Genomic DNA, 17771 nt, shown 5'->3' with positions numbered 1-17771 from the left:
AGAGTTGTCAGCTTAATTATCTGGGAGTTGTATGGAGATACAATTGATAATAGTATCTACCCAAATATTATATTAGGGCTTGTTGAGTACACTCAAGGTCTTAATATAATAGATGGGATCCCAGCCCACTGGGAGTCAAGCATGGACTCCATAAATTTATGTGAGAGGGTTATAAATTTTATTTAAACAGTGGGAGCATAATTAATTTAATAAAATATCATATTAAATTAATTGATGCATTTTATATATTATTCTTTCCTTTTTGTCATTTATATTTATTGAATCTGAATAACCATATGTTTTGAATGGCATACTAGATGCCAACAACCAAACTATATTTTTTTAATTGACACTGCAATTTGAGAATTGTTCTTATGCATGAGAGAATTGGTCACGTCCTTGAGTAGCCCTTTCCAGAGACACCTAGTGATGACTCGATTAAAGAAGAGGTGGCTACTATAGTAAACGCAGTGATGATAATAGTACTGCAACGTATATGATACTTGCAACTATGTCACTGAGTTACAAAAGCAACTTGAGAGTATAGATGTTGACACATAATCCTTCATTACAAAGGATTGTATGATAATAATCGTGTGTGGAAGGATATGAGACTTCCGAACAACTATACGGGTGCAAAATGACAGAGTAATCTTCAATCGATACTCAGACACTAAAGATGATTGACGTTGAGAAATGTCTCAATTGAGTTCAATTACAAACCATGAACTAAGTAGTGACTTGGTTCTGCAATCTCTGTCAGTTAAAGCTATTCACAACTAATTATGAATTTAGCATGAATAAGCTCGAATGCAAAAATATTGAGTTGCTTAACATGTTTAGGACTGTTAACCCCTTTATCAAAGTTTGTAGTGGGCAAACCATTGATTCCTCTAAATATATTAAGAGGAAGTTTAAAGGGGCTTTGTGAAAGCACCCAATATGGTTAAGACAGTATAAGCGAAGGACAAATACCAAATCTAATGACCCTTGATTTCATTATAGAATGAAAGGTCATTGGAAGGAATATTGCGTGACTTACGTCTACTTCACGAGTTTTTTAGATATTTGATACTAGATGTAAATTTCATATTTATACAAATATGGAGAAACTACAAGGAAGTAGACCACTGCGAAAGGGAGAAATTGACATACACGTTGGAGATGAGCAAAGGTTGTTGCATTACCTGTATGAATATACTTTTTGCCATTATCTTTTGGTTTAGTATTGGAATTAAAGAAACGTCGCTTTATACCAACCATAGCTGGAACATTAAAATGAATGTCATGTTCGGACATGAACTATTTTAATGTTAAGGACAATAGTTGTTCTTGTTTATCTTGTTAAAGATCCTAATGGCTATGGTAAATTATAAAACGACGTTTATATTCTTTAATACTAAAGATTCTATAATGGGTATAGAAGTTATAAGGCATAAATACTATAATCTAATTATTACCAAAATCTGGCCTGACAGACTTTGTCATTTAGATGAAATGTAATTCCAAAATTACATAAAGATGTATGCTTGGGATTAATAGATTTTGACAAGTACAAATTAGACATATCTGTCACAATGACCAAATCTTCTTTTACTTGAAAAGAAGAAAGGTTAGCATAATTACTGGTCTAATGCATAGTGATGCATATGGATTCATGTCAATCAATGTTAGGTAATATTTCTCTTATTTCATCAATGATCATGGATTCGAGATGAAAAAACTCAAACATGAAACTCTTGAAAAGTTCAAGGGATTCAAACTAGAAGTAGAGAAACAAATAGGTAAAGATACCCTCACATTAAGATTCGATCAAGTGAGAGTATTTTAAAGATAAAATTTAGATTATCTAAGAGAGAATGAGATTCTCTTGCAGTGGACTCCTTCATATACACTGCAGCAAGGTGGTGTATCTAAAAGGAGGAATCGTTAATTATTAGATATAATGTGATTAATAACAAGCCATGCAAATTTCCCAAAATTGTTTTGAGGTCATGCATTGATTGCAGTGTGCAACACACTAAATAATGTCCCATCTAAATTGGTTAACAGAACTCCATACGAGTTATGGAAAGACAATAGTCCCAATTTATCTTGTATGAAAGTTTGGGGCCATGACGCTTATTTGAAGCGCCTTAAATCAGATAAGTTTGAGACCGAATCCGATAAATACATATTTGTGGGATATTCAAATGAGACATTTGAATATAAATTCTATTATCATGAAGAAAGTCTTCGTCTCACGATATATCGTCTTCTTAGAGAAAATGTTTACTCTTGGAGAAGACAGTGGGAGCAAAATAGAACTTGAAAGAGTTCAAGAATCCACAGATATTGTTAACCAAGTAGATAAATTCGAGTTTGATCTCATATCTGATATGGGACATACTTTGGATCAAGACTCCTGAGGACATGACAGCTCTATGTGAATCTAATAGGATCATTCGACTTTCAAGAAGGTGCGAATTCATGATCATTAATCAGGTATTAGTGATCCAGGATAATGAACCTGCTAGTTGCAACAAAATAAAATCAAATGTTGACTTAAAAGAGACAATAAGAGGCCATGATACTCGAGATGAACTCGACGTATGTGAACAAGGTTTGGACCTTGGCTAAGCCTCCTGATGGAATAAAATCCATAAGGTTTTGTAAATATTTTACAAGGGAAATGTCAATATGGAAGTGGATATCCATATATACAAAGTAAGGCTAGAAGCAAAGGTTAAGTGTTGACCTTGGTGAAACTTTTCTCCTGTGACCTTGCTGAAATCCATTCAGGTTTTATTTGCAACAGTTGCATATCGTAACTAAAGTTTAAGATAAGTCTCTATGGAGCTAAAATCTTCGATTTGATGGAAAAAGTCAAAGTGTTTGATTTTATCAAATTTGAAGACGAATTGTGTATTTACAAGATAGTAGGAGCATTGTCGTGTTCCTAATATTATAGAAAACGATATCCCTATGTTTCAATCGTTGAAATAATGGTTGTTAAATGATTTATTCATAAACGAAATGGGATAAGCAACTTGATTTATAGAGGTAGATCTAGAAGATTGCTTAACTCATCCCAATTTACATAGATGAAATCTTGAGAAGATTTCATATGGAGAAACTGGTTTACTCTTAAGCGGTATGTTGGAAAGGTTCCAAACGTGAAGCAACCGTTGATTCAATAGTAGAAACCTAATACATGTATACTTCAGAAGTAGCAAAGAGTTGCAATATGGATCATAATGTTCATAAATGAACTTGGAGCAGTTTCTGATATTGTTGATCACATACAATAGTATTGTGATAACAATAGAGCCATTGCGAAAGCAAATGAACTAAGGTTTCATCAATGATCCAAACATGTATTAAGGCGGTATAATCTCATCAAAGAGATAATACATAGAAATGATGTAAAGAGAAGAGCAAATTTTCACATTTAATAATATTGCAGATCCACTGACAAAGAGTTGTCGTAGTATAAACATGATCGTCATGTAGACTTATGATATTTGATACATAAGTGATTGGATCTAGTGCAAGTGGGAGTTTGTAAGTATTATGCCCTAGGTCCAATCGACTTTGGACATAAATACTTTTATATATAATTAATGCAATTAAATGGCAGATCTATTATTTAATTAATAGACAATTAAATAAATAATAGAGTCAGTAGATTCAAATATTTGTAATTTGTTAATCACAAGGAGTTGTGATTGTGAGATACAAATTACATCTGATTGAATCTTAAATCATCCGTGGTCGTAAGTAATAACGAGATACGAATATCGTTATTACGGATAGACCATCACGTGTGGTATTTCTTACTTGTGAAGTAAGTAACTGATCTCATAAGTTAAAGTGTGATGACACTTAAATAAACACATGGATATTTTGTTATAGAACAAAATATTGGAGACCCGTCGAAAGATTCCACATGGATAACTATCTGAGTGTCAGTGGTTAATCTCTAACGTTCGGTAGTGGAATCGGTCCTTTGACTTGAGGTTGTCATGGTACCTTATATGAGGACAGTCATACTTTGACGATGTTGGATGTTGCTCTGAAAAGGGCCGCTAATACGACATCGTTCGGGTACGTCAAGAATCGTATGAAGGTTGTGATTGATCAATAAAGGATTCGTCACTCTTAGATAGTAGGATATTATGATCTGCGTTTCATTTAATTAAGTCGATGATGAAATCCTTGGCCAAGGTGTACTCATAAGTCGAAAACTCTCATAAGTCGAAAAAAGAGTTTTCGATTTATATTGACTTAATAGTGGAGTGAAAGATATGATCGATGATCGAGATTGACACAATTCCATATCTCGTAATTGATCGAATCATATTGACGAAGGGATTATAGTTTCACGATAAACGAACAAATTTGGTTTTGTCATACCACGTGACATTTCCCGTCACATGTATTGCCCTGACACATTGCTAAATGTCAATCAGGGACGGCGAGTGTGAATTGACGATAAATTAAAAGGGTGTTTTAATTTATCAATTTTGATTAGATCAAAATAATATTTCACGTCGTTAGGTATCGTGGTCGGGAACCTAATGGGTCGCACACAAAAGAGAATTGAAAAATTGCAAATTGCCAATTGGTTAATTTAACAATTGTTGGATAAATTAATTAATTGGATTTGTTATTTATATTTTCGAATTAATTAATTGGATTAATTAATTCACGGGCCGAGTTTAATTAATTAAATTAATTAAATATTGGACCAGACCGGGCCGAACCTTTTGGGTTTATATAAATACATGGCTAGGATTTGAGATCCATATGGTTTTCATTATTCTTGCTGACACAAGAGAAAACCCTAGAAGTTGGACAATTAGACAGCTGTGGTGGCGAATCTAGGTTGATGGAACGATAGGAAAAGCAAAAGGATTGCAGAATTCTTCAAAGATACAATCTTTATCACAATTTCTATCTAACCACAAAGACGATTCTTGGTGGGAATCGAAAATTATTTTAAATTCCGATGTGCATGTATAAGTAGATTCCCAACGCTGATTAGCAAGACACTAACATGGGAGGATGAGCAAAAGAAACTGTTTCTTTATAATGGTGTAAGTTATTCAGAATTTTGGTCAAGCACTTTGAAAATCTATAAAATATTTGCTGTGTGGTTGAAGTTAACTTGATATGAGTGTCTTTTGTCTACAGATGCATTTGATTTCAATTTTGGAGGAGTACAAGCTAACCAAACAACAAAAAGTAGAGGAGAAGAAGCGAGCTAGAGTAATTTTATTTCATGGCTTAAATTAAGTAATTTGTGTAACTGTGGTTTATATTTGCCAAAGTTATTAAGAAAAGGAAGTTTTTGCTGTTTCTGGGGGTCAAATGGAGGCTTTATTCTGCTTGGAAAATACAATTTTCTTACATGTTTGTGCACGAGCATTTTTTTTTTATCATAGTCACCTTATGATTTGGAGATATGTAAATCATGTTAAAGTTCTGGAGTAAGCATGAATTTAATTACTTAATTACAAAAGCATTGCCATGATTATGTTCAATATGCTTAATACAGTCGTGTTGTTAGATGGCACTGAAGTTTTTCTGATGTTCTGCATTTACTTTTGCTGAGGATCAAAAGAAACTCTATGATATGCTACTTTCTGAGAAAGAAGCCATGTGTGGTTCTAAGCCAAGTCCTAGGAGAAGCACCAGCTTCAGAAAAACGAACGAATACCTTCTCAGTGGAAATGGATCAGTGACTCCCTCATCCCGTCAAAAGACAGTGGACAGTGCAACTCCAGAGCTCTCAACACCCCGCTCCTATTCTGGGCGCCAAAATATGTACTTTAAGGAAATGAAAAGGCTTTCTACTGCATCCCTCAACTTTGTGGCCATAGCAAAAGAAGATTCCATGTCATTTTCGTCCATTTGTTGTTCTGAGCCTGAGTCTTCACCTCAGAACCATTAGTATTCAACCTTTTTTTTTTTTCCTGCATGAATCAAATCAAAGGTACAAATTTTGTGACTTCTTTTTCTGGAATCCAATTCTATTGTATTTCAGGTCATTCTAAAACTAATTTGTTTAAATATTTACAGAATAAGGATTTTGTCAACATATATTTGGTAGAACGGCTATAGTTTTACAAATGCACTGATGTTGGTTAATTTTTAACAAGTTTAAGAATGATGTGTTATGCATTCTATTTCCTCATTGTTTTGAACATGTGGTATGTGTGCAGAATGGAATAAGTGTACATAATGGATATAGGTACAGAATTTTAAGATCACTTTTTGCTTACGGATTCAACCTCTTTAAAAGTATCTATACCATGTTTAACTCATTTTATCGAGCACCATTTATACTTAGTGTAGGTATGCTGTATTAACTTCCACCAGGACCAAAAAATTAAAGGAAGATAATGAAAACTGTTATACCTGATGTGCAATGTTTTCTTTTATTCCTTTGCCTTCATACTAGAATTTTGAAAAACCATAAAATATACATATTTCCCAAGTATGTAAGTAAGAAATATCTGAACTTAGATACAGGTTATCATTTTATATGGCACTTTAAACCCATGCGCTGTGAATATTAAGTGACACATTATAGAATAATTTAATTGGTCTAATGATTTAGGTACTAGAGTTACTGGCTCTTTAACGGTCAATTATATATTCTAATCCAACTGTTACATTTTCCATCTATCTTGCTTCAAAATCATAAAGACTGTACTATGTCAGGAATTGGATGTTAAAACAGATTTTTTTTCCCCAAATACAATGGTATACAGAGATAGACCACGAGACTCAATACATTGACTTGAGTCCCTCTGTGAACCAACTTCCTAGTCTTCCACTAGTTTCGATTGCATTTCTTGAGAAACTTGTGACTTGATAAATTTTTAGTTGTTTTATTTTTTGCTTGAAATATTTGTGCAGGGAAACATGTGAAAAGAGCAGTGAAAAGCTTGTGAATATGTGGAATATGAAGTAGAATGATGTTGTTGATAAGAATAGGCAAATGTTATGGTTGGTACTGAGGTTTACGCTTCGTTATTTACATTTCAAGAGTTATGTTGTATGTACAAAATTGGTTGACAAAGTAATATTTACACCAATCATTTCAAAAACAGATTTTTAAATCATTGGAAATCGATGGCCTGAAATTTGTCGACACTTATTCCGTCAATCAAATTGGTAAACACACTTTTTACATATAGCATAATACACATTTGAATGTGTACACAGTTAAGTTGATGGCGTAGTGCCTGGGCTTGATTTGTTTGTCTGAAAAGGAATTTGTGTGATAACGTTTTGATGTAAAAAATGATCATCTTCCTGTGGTGTTGTGTCATTATATCGGATTCTCTTATGGCTTGTTTGGTTGCACAAACAGTAAACTAAACAGTAATAATCATCCATTGACGGTCCTAAAACATGCATTATCATCTGGATTGGTGCCAGACTGCTGACTATAGATTCATTAGCAATATCCACTGTTTTGGAAATCTAACTGAACCGACCAAGAAAACAGGGAATTTGTCTGGGTATCCCAAAAAAAAAAAAGCCTTCGATGAGACCCCAATCAACCCTTTATCCTTTTTGGGAAGAAGCTTGGACTAGTTTTCAAAACATTTGTAAAATGTTGTTGCTGATGCCTGAAATGGAGTGAAGAAATTAAACAGTAATAATCATCCATTGATGGTCCTAAAACATGCATTTCCATCAGGATTGGTGGCAGACTGCTGATTTCAGATTCATTAGCAATATGCATTGTTTTGGAAATCAAACTGAACCGGCCAGCTCAACCAAGAGAACCGGGGAATTGGCCTGGATATTTGAAAAACCGACCTTGGTGAGACCCCAATTCGATCCCTTACCTTTTTTATAAAGGGATGCTTGGACTGGTTTTCAAAACATGGGTTCTACTATTTGTACATCGGGATTGACACTTTGCGAGTCCCCCTATAGTGAGGGGGCTGTACACTCGAAACAGTGGCAAAATGTTGTTGCTGATATGGAGTGAAGAGTTTACGCAGGCAGGCAAAACTGTATTATAACCTGAATGGACACCTATGATCTAAAGCTCCATCCATAAGCTCAAGAGTTTTCAAGCTATAATCCCAGAGCTCGAGACTCGTCATTATGAGAGAGCATAATCCGAAAACAATAATTAATATATTTCTACCTAATCACGTGCTAAGGAAAAATAAGTCTCTAAAATTGACGCATGGAGTGACGTGTTGGTTGCCATTGTGTTTACAACAAAGGCTTGGATTGCAGTATTCTGCTGCACATTTTGGAAAGCAAAAAGGAAACCTCTGAAGGAATGTCAAAGGGGACTAAAAAAATAAAACAATTGAGCATCAACGCAAAATAAATATAGAACCATGCATTTGAAAAAAAATATCGTCCTCAATACTCTACTTGATAGCTAAAATTGTTTGAGACTACCACTGAGAATGAGTTCCATTTAAAATTAAAGTTATATAATACGACAACAAAAAGTAGCAGGGAACAAAGGGATCTCGAACAGAACAGATCCTCTCTCTAGGCCCGGCTAATAGTGTGAAAAGTGTAAGCCTCAACATTCGCCGCTCTTTACATTTTCTTTAAACTCATTTCAGTTTTTGCATCCGAGTGTTCTTCCTAAAAGCATACAGCATTAAACCGCTTCTATCCCTCTTTGTATCTAAGCTGTTGCTGCAGGTTTGGCACAATCAACGTTTTGATGTTCTTCTGTTGTTACTCTCAACTGACTTGTTCCATCTATGTTGCCATTGCACTCTTCACTTTGCTCCTTCCAATCTACTTCTGGGGAAGTGCCTTTGTTACCATTTAATTTCTGAGAATCACTGTCCTTTTCTAACAGAGATGGTGTATCAGCAGTAATATTTTCAGTTGCAGGAATTGATATAGGCTGATTTACTGAATTACCCGAGCCTGGTGGAGGAAGGAAAACACCAGTGCCAGGGAGTGGTAGGCGAGGTGGAGGATGCCTTGAAGGTGGTACAGGCCATCCAGTAGAGGCAGGTGGGGCAGCAACTGGTGCAGGAAATGGCATGGCAGGTGCAACCGGGGCAGGAACAAATATCGGCTGAATGCCATTAGGCGATGGAACCTGTGGACGAGCAGTTGAAGCCGGCAATACACCAGTAGTTGGAACTGAGCCATAGTGTTTAGGGGCCACTGGATGACGAATATGAGGTGGAGACCAACTAAGAGGTGGGACCCAATGGGAAGGAGGTGCTGCTACAGATGAAGTAAAACGTTGATTGTCATTAGGTGCAGTTTTCTTTGGTAGCAATTTTGTCATTGTAACAAGCATACGCTGCTTTCCAATGCAAGGCATCGCATGTCTAGCAAAATCTGCAGATCTTCCTTGCATTACAAGCATGGATCTGTGCATTATAATGGCAATTGAATTATGGTAATTGACACAAGAACTCATGGCAGTAAATCTCAATTTTCTTCAAGACAAAAATGCAGACAAGCACGAAAAAGTTGAAAAGAATAGTTCCATTGGCACGAAAACCAACCAAGTTTTTAAGGGAGGAAAAATAATTGAAAGCTGGTCCAACTAATATGAGGTGTTGGCAGGGGCAGACCTTTGCTGTAGTTTTCAAACAATTTTCATAAACTTCATGAAAGCGAGTAGTCAAGGGCGTATCAAACTCATGCGTATAAAGCTATTCCTACAGCTGCTGTGCAATCACATCCTTAAAAGTTAAAAAGTGTATCACGTGACAAGTAATCAATTTCCAAAGAAAGAGCACATACCCTGGTAAAACAGATAGTTTGAGAGAACCTCGATAATCCCCAGGATGGTCCGCTGTAATTACCTTACCAAAAGTCATATCACATTCCGTTAAGAACAGTACACATACAGGCCTACTAAAGAACTGTGGCCAGATATGAGGCTGTGAAAAATCACCCTACAAATACAAGCAAACAAATTAGATATACTCAGTTGTGCTCTCAAAGATTTTTAAACTTTGAAAGAAAAGCTATAGAAAGCAACCTCGTTGAAGATATCAATAATGCATGAGTCCGGTTTCACACTAACAACTTGCATAGTGAGTAACCGTTCAATAACATCTTCAAGCAACGCAGGAATGGGCTCTGTTTTTTGATCTGCAAAATATTCAATAAATCTAAGTGAATTTTTCCAAAAGAAAATATAAAAAAGTGCTTGATAATTTGCAAGACTGCTCATAATGATGCCTTTGGAGATCCCAGAAGCAGATTCATCATCTGGAGGTGCATCTACAATGGAGGCACCCAATTGAATCATCTCTCTTCCATGTCCCCTATTGGGTTTCTTTGAGATAAGAAAAGTCTGACCTGGTCATTGTGAAACGAGAAAACAGAGACATGAGTGTGAATACAGGGAGTCAAACTCGAGAACAAGAATGTTTATTTTTGAGCTAAGATAAGCATCATTGAATGACAGATAAAGAACGGTGTATTAAAGAAAGCACGCTTGTTGATTTAATATGCAAGAGTTTAATACTTTCAACTTGAAAACGCATGAAAATATCCTTATATTTCACCATGAAGGCAGGACAGAGGTATCATCCCTCCCTGCCCCACAGTTTTTCTGTCTTCCAATTAAGACAAAATTCATCTGCAAATGTATCATAAAATAAATGCCCTTTCCACTTTGATAGATACGGAAGCAATCCTTTAAACAGAAAACAGACAACATTCAGTCTAACACCAATTTTTATTATGATCACTGTTGCATAGCTCCAAAATGGAAAAACACAAGTTTACTACAGAAACAATTATAATGGCACTCACACGGTGTAATTAGCTAAGAGATTATTTCCACTTTCACCTAGAAATTCAGAACAAGAAATCATATATGTGACAATTTAAAACTTCTGGTCTGTTCACTTGTTCCAGAAATTATAGAACCTAAAAGGATTTAGGGTTTGAACCCCATTTTTTCAAAGAATATGTTTTGTATTAGTGAATTTTGGAGAATATGTGGTTAAAAAGTGGGGAAAAGTTTTCGATTTACACGTAAAATTATTTTATAGGAAGAATGTGTGATTGAAAATGAGTTTTAACATAATGGGGCTCAAAGAAGGGCTTAGTACAATTTACATGTTCAGGAGGCATCAATATGATTTCTTATTTATGATATAACACAAACTAGCTATCTTGACATAAAGGTTTGAGTAATCAAATTAAATGGAAGCTTAACGAAACAAAAAGTAACTTCACAAACTTTATCCTGGAAAAAGCATATCGATAACCATTCATCAGTTCCCAAAGGGAAGCAAATTATTGATAGTATGAAGTGAAATATTTACTAACTTCAAGAAGCAAAAAAAGTCACCTGAAACATTTGTGAAGAGGAAATCAAAATATAATTCTGCCATAATACCATTTAACTACCAAGAAATTAATTTAAATAAGAGTCCTAACAAAGTAAAAAAGAAAATTGAGTTCTCTAAAACTTGAAATGGTTTTAAGGCATTCAAAATCCTATCAGATAATCGTAAAACAGTTAGAAGATCAAGTTACATGCCACTAGCAAGGAAGAAGCAGTTATAAAGGACAGTAGCATTTGATCCCCATGATCTAGAATGACAATCCTTGATATAATGCATAACACACCTACGATAACTCAGAGCTTTCTTAAGATCTTCCTGAATTGAGGTCCTTACTGGATTCTAGAACCAACTCACAAGTGAAGGACACGAGCACTCCTCCTAAGTTGGAGAGTAAGGGTCTTAAGACGTTTCAAACACTTTGTGATAGATGTCCAACACACCACATTAGTATGCTATTATTATTATTTTTTAAAATTTTCACACATTAGGGACACTTCCTCAAGTTTTTAATTTCTGATGTGCAAGGACATGTCCTCAACACGTCAAGGATATGACTAGCTCCACTTTGTAAATTTTGGAATATGAAAACAGGAAAATTTATACGATTAATATTTGAACGCTTGTATGAAAACTTCAAATAATGAGAAAAGTTCTGTGAACTTCATGTTGAATTTACTTTTGTATCTGATATATGCATTTTTTCTTTTGTTGGCACTAGTAAATAAACCATAGAACCCGAAGTTCTCTTGGTAAAACAAATAGTCACTACTCTTATCCGAAAGTTTTCACCCGCAAAATTCAAAATCCAAGCAAAGGATTATTTTTATTTGAAAAATAAAAAAAGTACAAAAATAAAGATTTAATATACAAATTATATAATTTTAATGAACTCTAATTGACTTGCGTGCAAAGTCCACTATATTTTTAATACAAGCTTCCTAATCATCCTCATTTAGGAAATCTCTTTCTGGAACACCCACAAGACCAGAAACAACTTAGTTGACAGTTCATGTATCATGGAAACAGTTCAGAAGATATTCCTGCGAAGATTGTCCCACTAACTTCTTTTCTATTAGCCAGTAGGCACAAAACCTTTCCAAGCATCTCTAAAACCTTCACTGCTCTGGCCGCAAAATAAACTATAAAATCAGCATTAAAAAAATCTCTTACACTAGAAGCATTGATGATTCATCATTTTTTAAGCTTATTTATATCTATGACCACACTCTCAGCCACAAAGATGGGCCTTCCGTGATTAAGAAACTCGAGTATCATTTGATCGGGCTTTTAGCCTTGGAATGTCAAAGTAAAAATTTAAGTCTCCATTGATTTTGCTATTCCCCAAGGATATCTGCATTAGTGCTCCATATTTCTTTACATTTCAATTGGTACAAATTTAAGACACAATCATTAAAATTGAAAATTCTTTCTTAAACGCAATTAACATGCCAACAAGGTGACTAAATTTATTTTTGGAAATTTGAGGTCACATTGTTTGAACTTATTCTACAGCATATTTACTTCAATTTGAACTACGACCCATATCATTTTCCATAAAGACAAGCGAGTTACCATAGACGATGTGGGTTGAGACTTAGCCCCCGTTTGGTGGCCCTTTTTTGGAAACACAATGTTCTTGAATAGTGAATTTTTAGAATCTATCTATGGTTAAAAAGTAAGGAAAAGTTTTGGATTTATGTGTAGAATTTTTTTATTGTGTGAATGTGTAGTTGAAAATGAATATGTAGAAAAAAGAGTTTTAAAAGAATGGGAGACAAACAATGTCTTAATAGCCTATACTTCTATTTATTTAAAATTATTCTTTCACAGTTATTTAATAGCTAAGACTCAGATAAATATGATTCGTGTTCTGCAGCACTAGCAGAACATGAATAAGCATTAAATGTCTTTCAATTATGGTTAGCATCTAAATTAGCACATGGTTAGCCATTATAAGCTGCTACTATGTGAGCACTAATTTCTTGTTTCTTTTTCCACCTTTCAACAAGGAACCGAAGAGTCACATGTACATTTCTACAAACAGATTTAAATGGGAACTTGTTTTAGATAAAGGTTAAGTGTCATCCATATAAAATGGTAGGCACAAGTAAACTTGCCTTTCAACTTTCCTCTTCTCCCCGCAGCTCTCAAGTCATTCACCAGATTAACTAGTTTTGAAACTTCTAAATCATCATATAGTTCTTCATACAGTTTCAACCCATCAACCACATTAACCTGCGGCAGGAGACTGGTGTAACTTAAAAGTCCATGAATTGAGGCAAATCCTGGGACTAATGGATTCACTGAAGGATTGAAGACAAAATGATGTTAATAAGAAACTTTACCAATTTCCCGTCATATGACTCAGTACTGACAAAAGTTTTTGGAGTTATGTTAAGATTCTGTTTCTCCTTCAGTATTTGAATGGATTGAGTTTCCTTCCTCACAATGCAAGACCCTAAAGAAGGAAGAAAGAACTGAATTAGAGGCTTGTCACAGTCCAAGCAGCTATTTTACAAGTCACAAAATAGATTTGAATAAAACTCTGCATGTGTAAAACATGAGTTTCATAGGTTAACCTTGTTCAAATGACAGTTGCACTATTTTCGCATATAAGAGAAACTCAAACCACAATTATAGGATTCTGGAAACATTTACATGGTTACATTCTAGAAAAATAAATTGAGCCACTAAGAACATAAACTCACACCTAAGTCTGCAAAAGCAAAACCATAACAAACAAAGAGGAGCTATAACAAAAGGAGAAATCAAGGATGTTAGAGTTTGAATCAGAACCTTCATCAGCACCCTCTGTCTCACATTCTGAATCAGCAATAGATCCTCGTGTGCTTCCTGAAGTCTTTACCGAGCTATCTACTCACATTTTGCAACCAATTGTGTCACATTGCTAATTAGCAACAAGCAATACTATCAATAGATGCCATCTCGGTTAAGGCACCAGATGAATCAATTAATAACTATTTATTGTTTAAGATCATTATTAAAGGGCTTAGTCTAAAAATGACCAGACATTGATTCAGTAAGAAAGAAAAGGTGAAATCTGAAAGAGATGTCTTTATGCCTTTACAATTTCTATTGGTTCCACTTGAATAATGACATTAAAAAAGTAATGGAACAGCACATCCCAAAGCTTAGGCTTTCTATGAATTCTGCTATGACATTGGGAAGTAAAATAGTGAAACAATCTTATGGTATTAGTTCCTGTATAAATGGTAAATGGAAACCAAGTGCTTTGGATAACCAGTAAGGGTCAATCCATGCATTAAAGGGAAATAACCAATAACCACGGCATCTTAGTGAAGCAAAGCATTCATGCAAGCATTTCCAAGTGGAAAAATACATATAAAATGCAAATATACGTGGCATTTATGAAAACATGTTGCAATAATAGAAGAGAAATTTCCTCCATTTTCTGAAAATTACAGAGTCCCAACTTATACGCCAAGGAATTTCATGACATGCTTATTAAGCCCCCGTTTGATCCCCATTAAATTAAATTACATTACATTCCATTTTTCTCTCTCCTATTTTCAACCACACAATCTTTCATAAAATAATATTACACGTAAATCGAAAACTTTTCCTTCTTTTTCAACCACTCATTTTTCTAAAAAATACTATTTCCCTCATTTTCATTTTTAGGTAATGGGGATCAAACAGGGGCTAAACATCCAACATTATCATATTATTTTTCGTTCTTTAAAGGAGGTGAATATTGATCAAAAAATTTAGAAGACATTTACATATGCAATTAATCATAATTGAGTATGAGAGAAGCTCAATGAACCTTGTCACTACAACCTAAATCAATTTTTTCCAAATAACAAAGAAGAGCTTACATACATTGCTATCTTAACACAACCAAACCCATAAATCCAAGGTCTTAAAACATAATTACTCAATTTTACATGGGAAATTCTTTAGGTCTACCATCACCTAAATCGTCTTTCCTTTAATTTATCCTTAATCACACCACCACCATTTGTGGACATATATTCTCTCATTTCTTATATTATCCATTGCAGTATAGTCCCACATCCATCTTAATTTCATTTCTGCTACACTCATCCTATAAATGTTCTGTCTTTAAATGGCTGAACACTCTACCATAAAGTATAGCTGACTAATAACCATTTCTCGAGCCTTTTAAATTCATAGATATCCTCTGGTCATGCTAATTCCCTGCAAGACTTCCTTCATCCACCCTATTTCATCTAATCACATGCATTAGATGATCTGCAAGTTGCCTACATGCCTAAATCAATCTATTTTCGGGACAACATAATCTTCTATAATGATTTCGCCGTCTTCGATATTCTTACTATGACTAAAAGAAATTCCACATATTGTATCTTAGTTCTACTTTAAAATCATTAGATCCCAAAATTCGAACTTGCATTCATATGTATCAACTAAATTATGTATCAAGTGACCTTATCTTAAATATGTCCCCTAAACATTCATAATTAAAGTGAAATGTTAAGGACTCAAGCAATCTAGATACAGTCCTATATTGATAAGAAATCCTCTACCATCACTACTAGATCTGCACTTGCAATTACTCAAGCATTAATATCCTTGCTACATGAAATTATACAGAAATATGCCTCCTTGTAAAGATGGCAATAATAGGAACTCTTAGGAAAGCATAAATGTGAATTACGAGTATATAGAAACAATTAATGGTAAATTGATCTCATTGCTAGGAAGTGCCCATGAGTCCAAATTAACCTCCAATCATAAAGTTGATTAGATCATAAATAAGAAGAACTCAATGAATCATCATCAACTAATCCAAGACAACATGTATCGCACTATCATCAATAAATTAACAAATTGCACCTCACTATCCACTAAATCACAAATCCCTAGAGGACAATAATTACGAATTATTCATCCAAGTAAAGCATCCATCCTTTTAAACCATTCATAGACACGTATAATGCATGCCTAAACTCACACAAACATATATATAGAAGCATGTACATACACCTAAACATAGCGTACTTCACTATTGATCTTCTTACCTTTCTTCTCCTTTTTCCCATTCTCCTCCTCTGCTTTCCCACTCTCTGACCCTCCACCCAAATTGTTATTGTCCCTCACATCCTCATTTGTATCTGTATTGGGTTTGACATAAACATTAAATTTCTTAGTATTCGTCTCAACACTCGAGTTCTGCCCCTCCCCACCTCCTCTATGGCCCCTACCTCCTCCTCTCCTATGCTCCTTCCAGTTTCCCATCTTTACACCCCCGTCAAAACCCACAGCCCTCTGCTGCTGCTGCCTCCATCCAACCTGCTGCAGCGCATAAATCACCTCAGCCACTGGAAAGTACTGCTGCATATGCAGAACAGGGTTCCAATTGCACCTCCTCTGCTGTATGCTCCCAATCACCCCATCATACTCCCCTGGCTCCCCAACCACCCGCAAGTGGTGGCACAGCGAGTCAATTATCGCATTTGCAGCTGCAAATTCCCCCCTCAACCACATCAAAAACCCATCCCTCTCATCCAATTGCTGATGCTGTGGGTACTGGTACCACTGCCCCCTCACCGCCGCCGCCTCTCCCGGTCCGGGCATTTTCTCCGGCGCCGCCACATTCCCAGATTGCATTGCCATAAAAATATATATAAAACAATCAAACCTCGAAATGTATGTAAATTCAAGAAAATAATATTTATGAATATTTTTATAAAATATTTATATGATGATTTTAGCTCATTGCCTGCTGTTAATCGGATCTATGGAAAATGGGTCTGAATCCTGGGGAAGTTATAGTAGAAAAAAAATGTTGTAAACGAGTAAATAATGTGGATTTCTTTGGGGAAATGAATGGAGTTTTCGGCAATTTGTATCGTTTTAGATCTGAGATTGACGTGATAAAGCGGAATTGGTTTTGTGCTTGTGAGAGATTTGCAAAAAAATAAATGAAAAATTGAGAGAAATGGCTTGTGAAACACGCGTATAATTTCCTTGTTGTAAATATGATGGTCCTAAACGGTGGCTGAGAGAGACTCTTAACAGAGAGAGACTGGACCTGACTCTCTCTCTCTCTCTCTCTGTACAATTTCTGATTTTTTGAATTTATTAAAGCCTAATGTTTTGCCATGGTTTGTAAACTGTCAAAATCGATTTTTGTTTGTACATTTTGATTATTTTATTGTACTATTCATTTACAATTTTCACTTTCATTTATTAAGGCCCGGTTTGGTAGTCTTTCTTTTTCAAAATGCATTTTTCTCTCTCTTCTTTTTAATCACACATTTTTTATGAAAATAATATTACACGTAAATATAAAATATTTCCTTATTTTTTAACCACATAATTCACATCACTTTCCCATTCTTAAATGCATTTTTACATAAAAATGATTATCAAACACCCCCTAAACTAGTCTTTGTCCGTGCAATGCACGGGTTGGATTATTTTGAACGT

The 17771-nt window shown here is 34.9% G+C and overlaps 2 protein-coding genes across 3 annotated transcripts in view; one reads left to right on the top strand and one right to left on the bottom strand.

Annotated features, from left to right (window-relative positions):
* Positions 1-6970, top strand: part of LOC111406643 (65-kDa microtubule-associated protein 6-like) — a 16262-nt gene extending 9292 nt beyond the window's left edge. The window contains exons 8-11 of the mRNA XM_023036033.1: positions 5019-5078; positions 5176-5250; positions 5597-5977; positions 6907-6970. Of these exons, the coding sequence (XP_022891801.1) occupies positions 5019-5078; positions 5176-5250; positions 5597-5935 (474 nt within the window). The 3' untranslated portion in view covers positions 5936-5977; positions 6907-6970. The remainder of the gene's footprint in view (positions 1-5018; positions 5079-5175; positions 5251-5596; positions 5978-6906) is intronic.
* Positions 6971-8333: 1363 nt separating this feature from the next.
* On the bottom strand, positions 8334-17382 carry LOC111399285. Of its 2 annotated transcripts, XM_023026552.1 has the most exons (8): positions 16361-17381; positions 14109-14186; positions 13658-13770; positions 13430-13547; positions 10192-10311; positions 9989-10101; positions 9748-9902; positions 8334-9368 (listed from the first exon to the last, which is right to left on the bottom strand). In XM_023026552.1, exons 1-8 carry the CDS (start codon positions 16953-16955, stop codon positions 8660-8662), a joined length of 2001 nt encoding a protein of 666 aa, XP_022882320.1. In that variant the 5' UTR covers positions 16956-17381; the 3' UTR covers positions 8334-8659. The 2 variants fall into 2 exon arrangements, with proteins under 2 accessions (XP_022882320.1, XP_022882313.1); XM_023026545.1 differs by having other exon boundaries at positions 9989-10311; positions 16361-17382.
* Positions 17383-17771: the final 389 nt, after the last annotated feature.

This window comes from Olea europaea, chromosome 1, assembly GCF_002742605.1.
Source record: "Olea europaea var. sylvestris chromosome 1, O_europaea_v1, whole genome shotgun sequence".
Lineage (NCBI taxonomy): Eukaryota > Viridiplantae > Streptophyta > Magnoliopsida > Lamiales > Oleaceae > Olea > Olea europaea.
This window is presented reverse-complemented; position numbering and strand designations above follow the sequence as displayed.

Coding starts and splice junctions, on each gene's coding strand:
- LOC111399285 (XM_023026545.1), bottom strand. CDS start 16,955: ATGGCAATGCAATCTGGGAATGTGGCGGCGCCGGAGAAAATGCCCGGA. Junction 14,187..16,360: donor TGGGAAAAAGGAGAAGAAAG/GTAAGAAGATCA, acceptor AAATGTGAGTAG/ATAGCTCGGTAAAGACTTCA. Junction 10,312..13,429: donor GAGAAGAGGAAAGTTGAAAG/GCAAGTTTACTT, acceptor CACAATGACCAG/GTCAGACTTTTCTTATCTCA.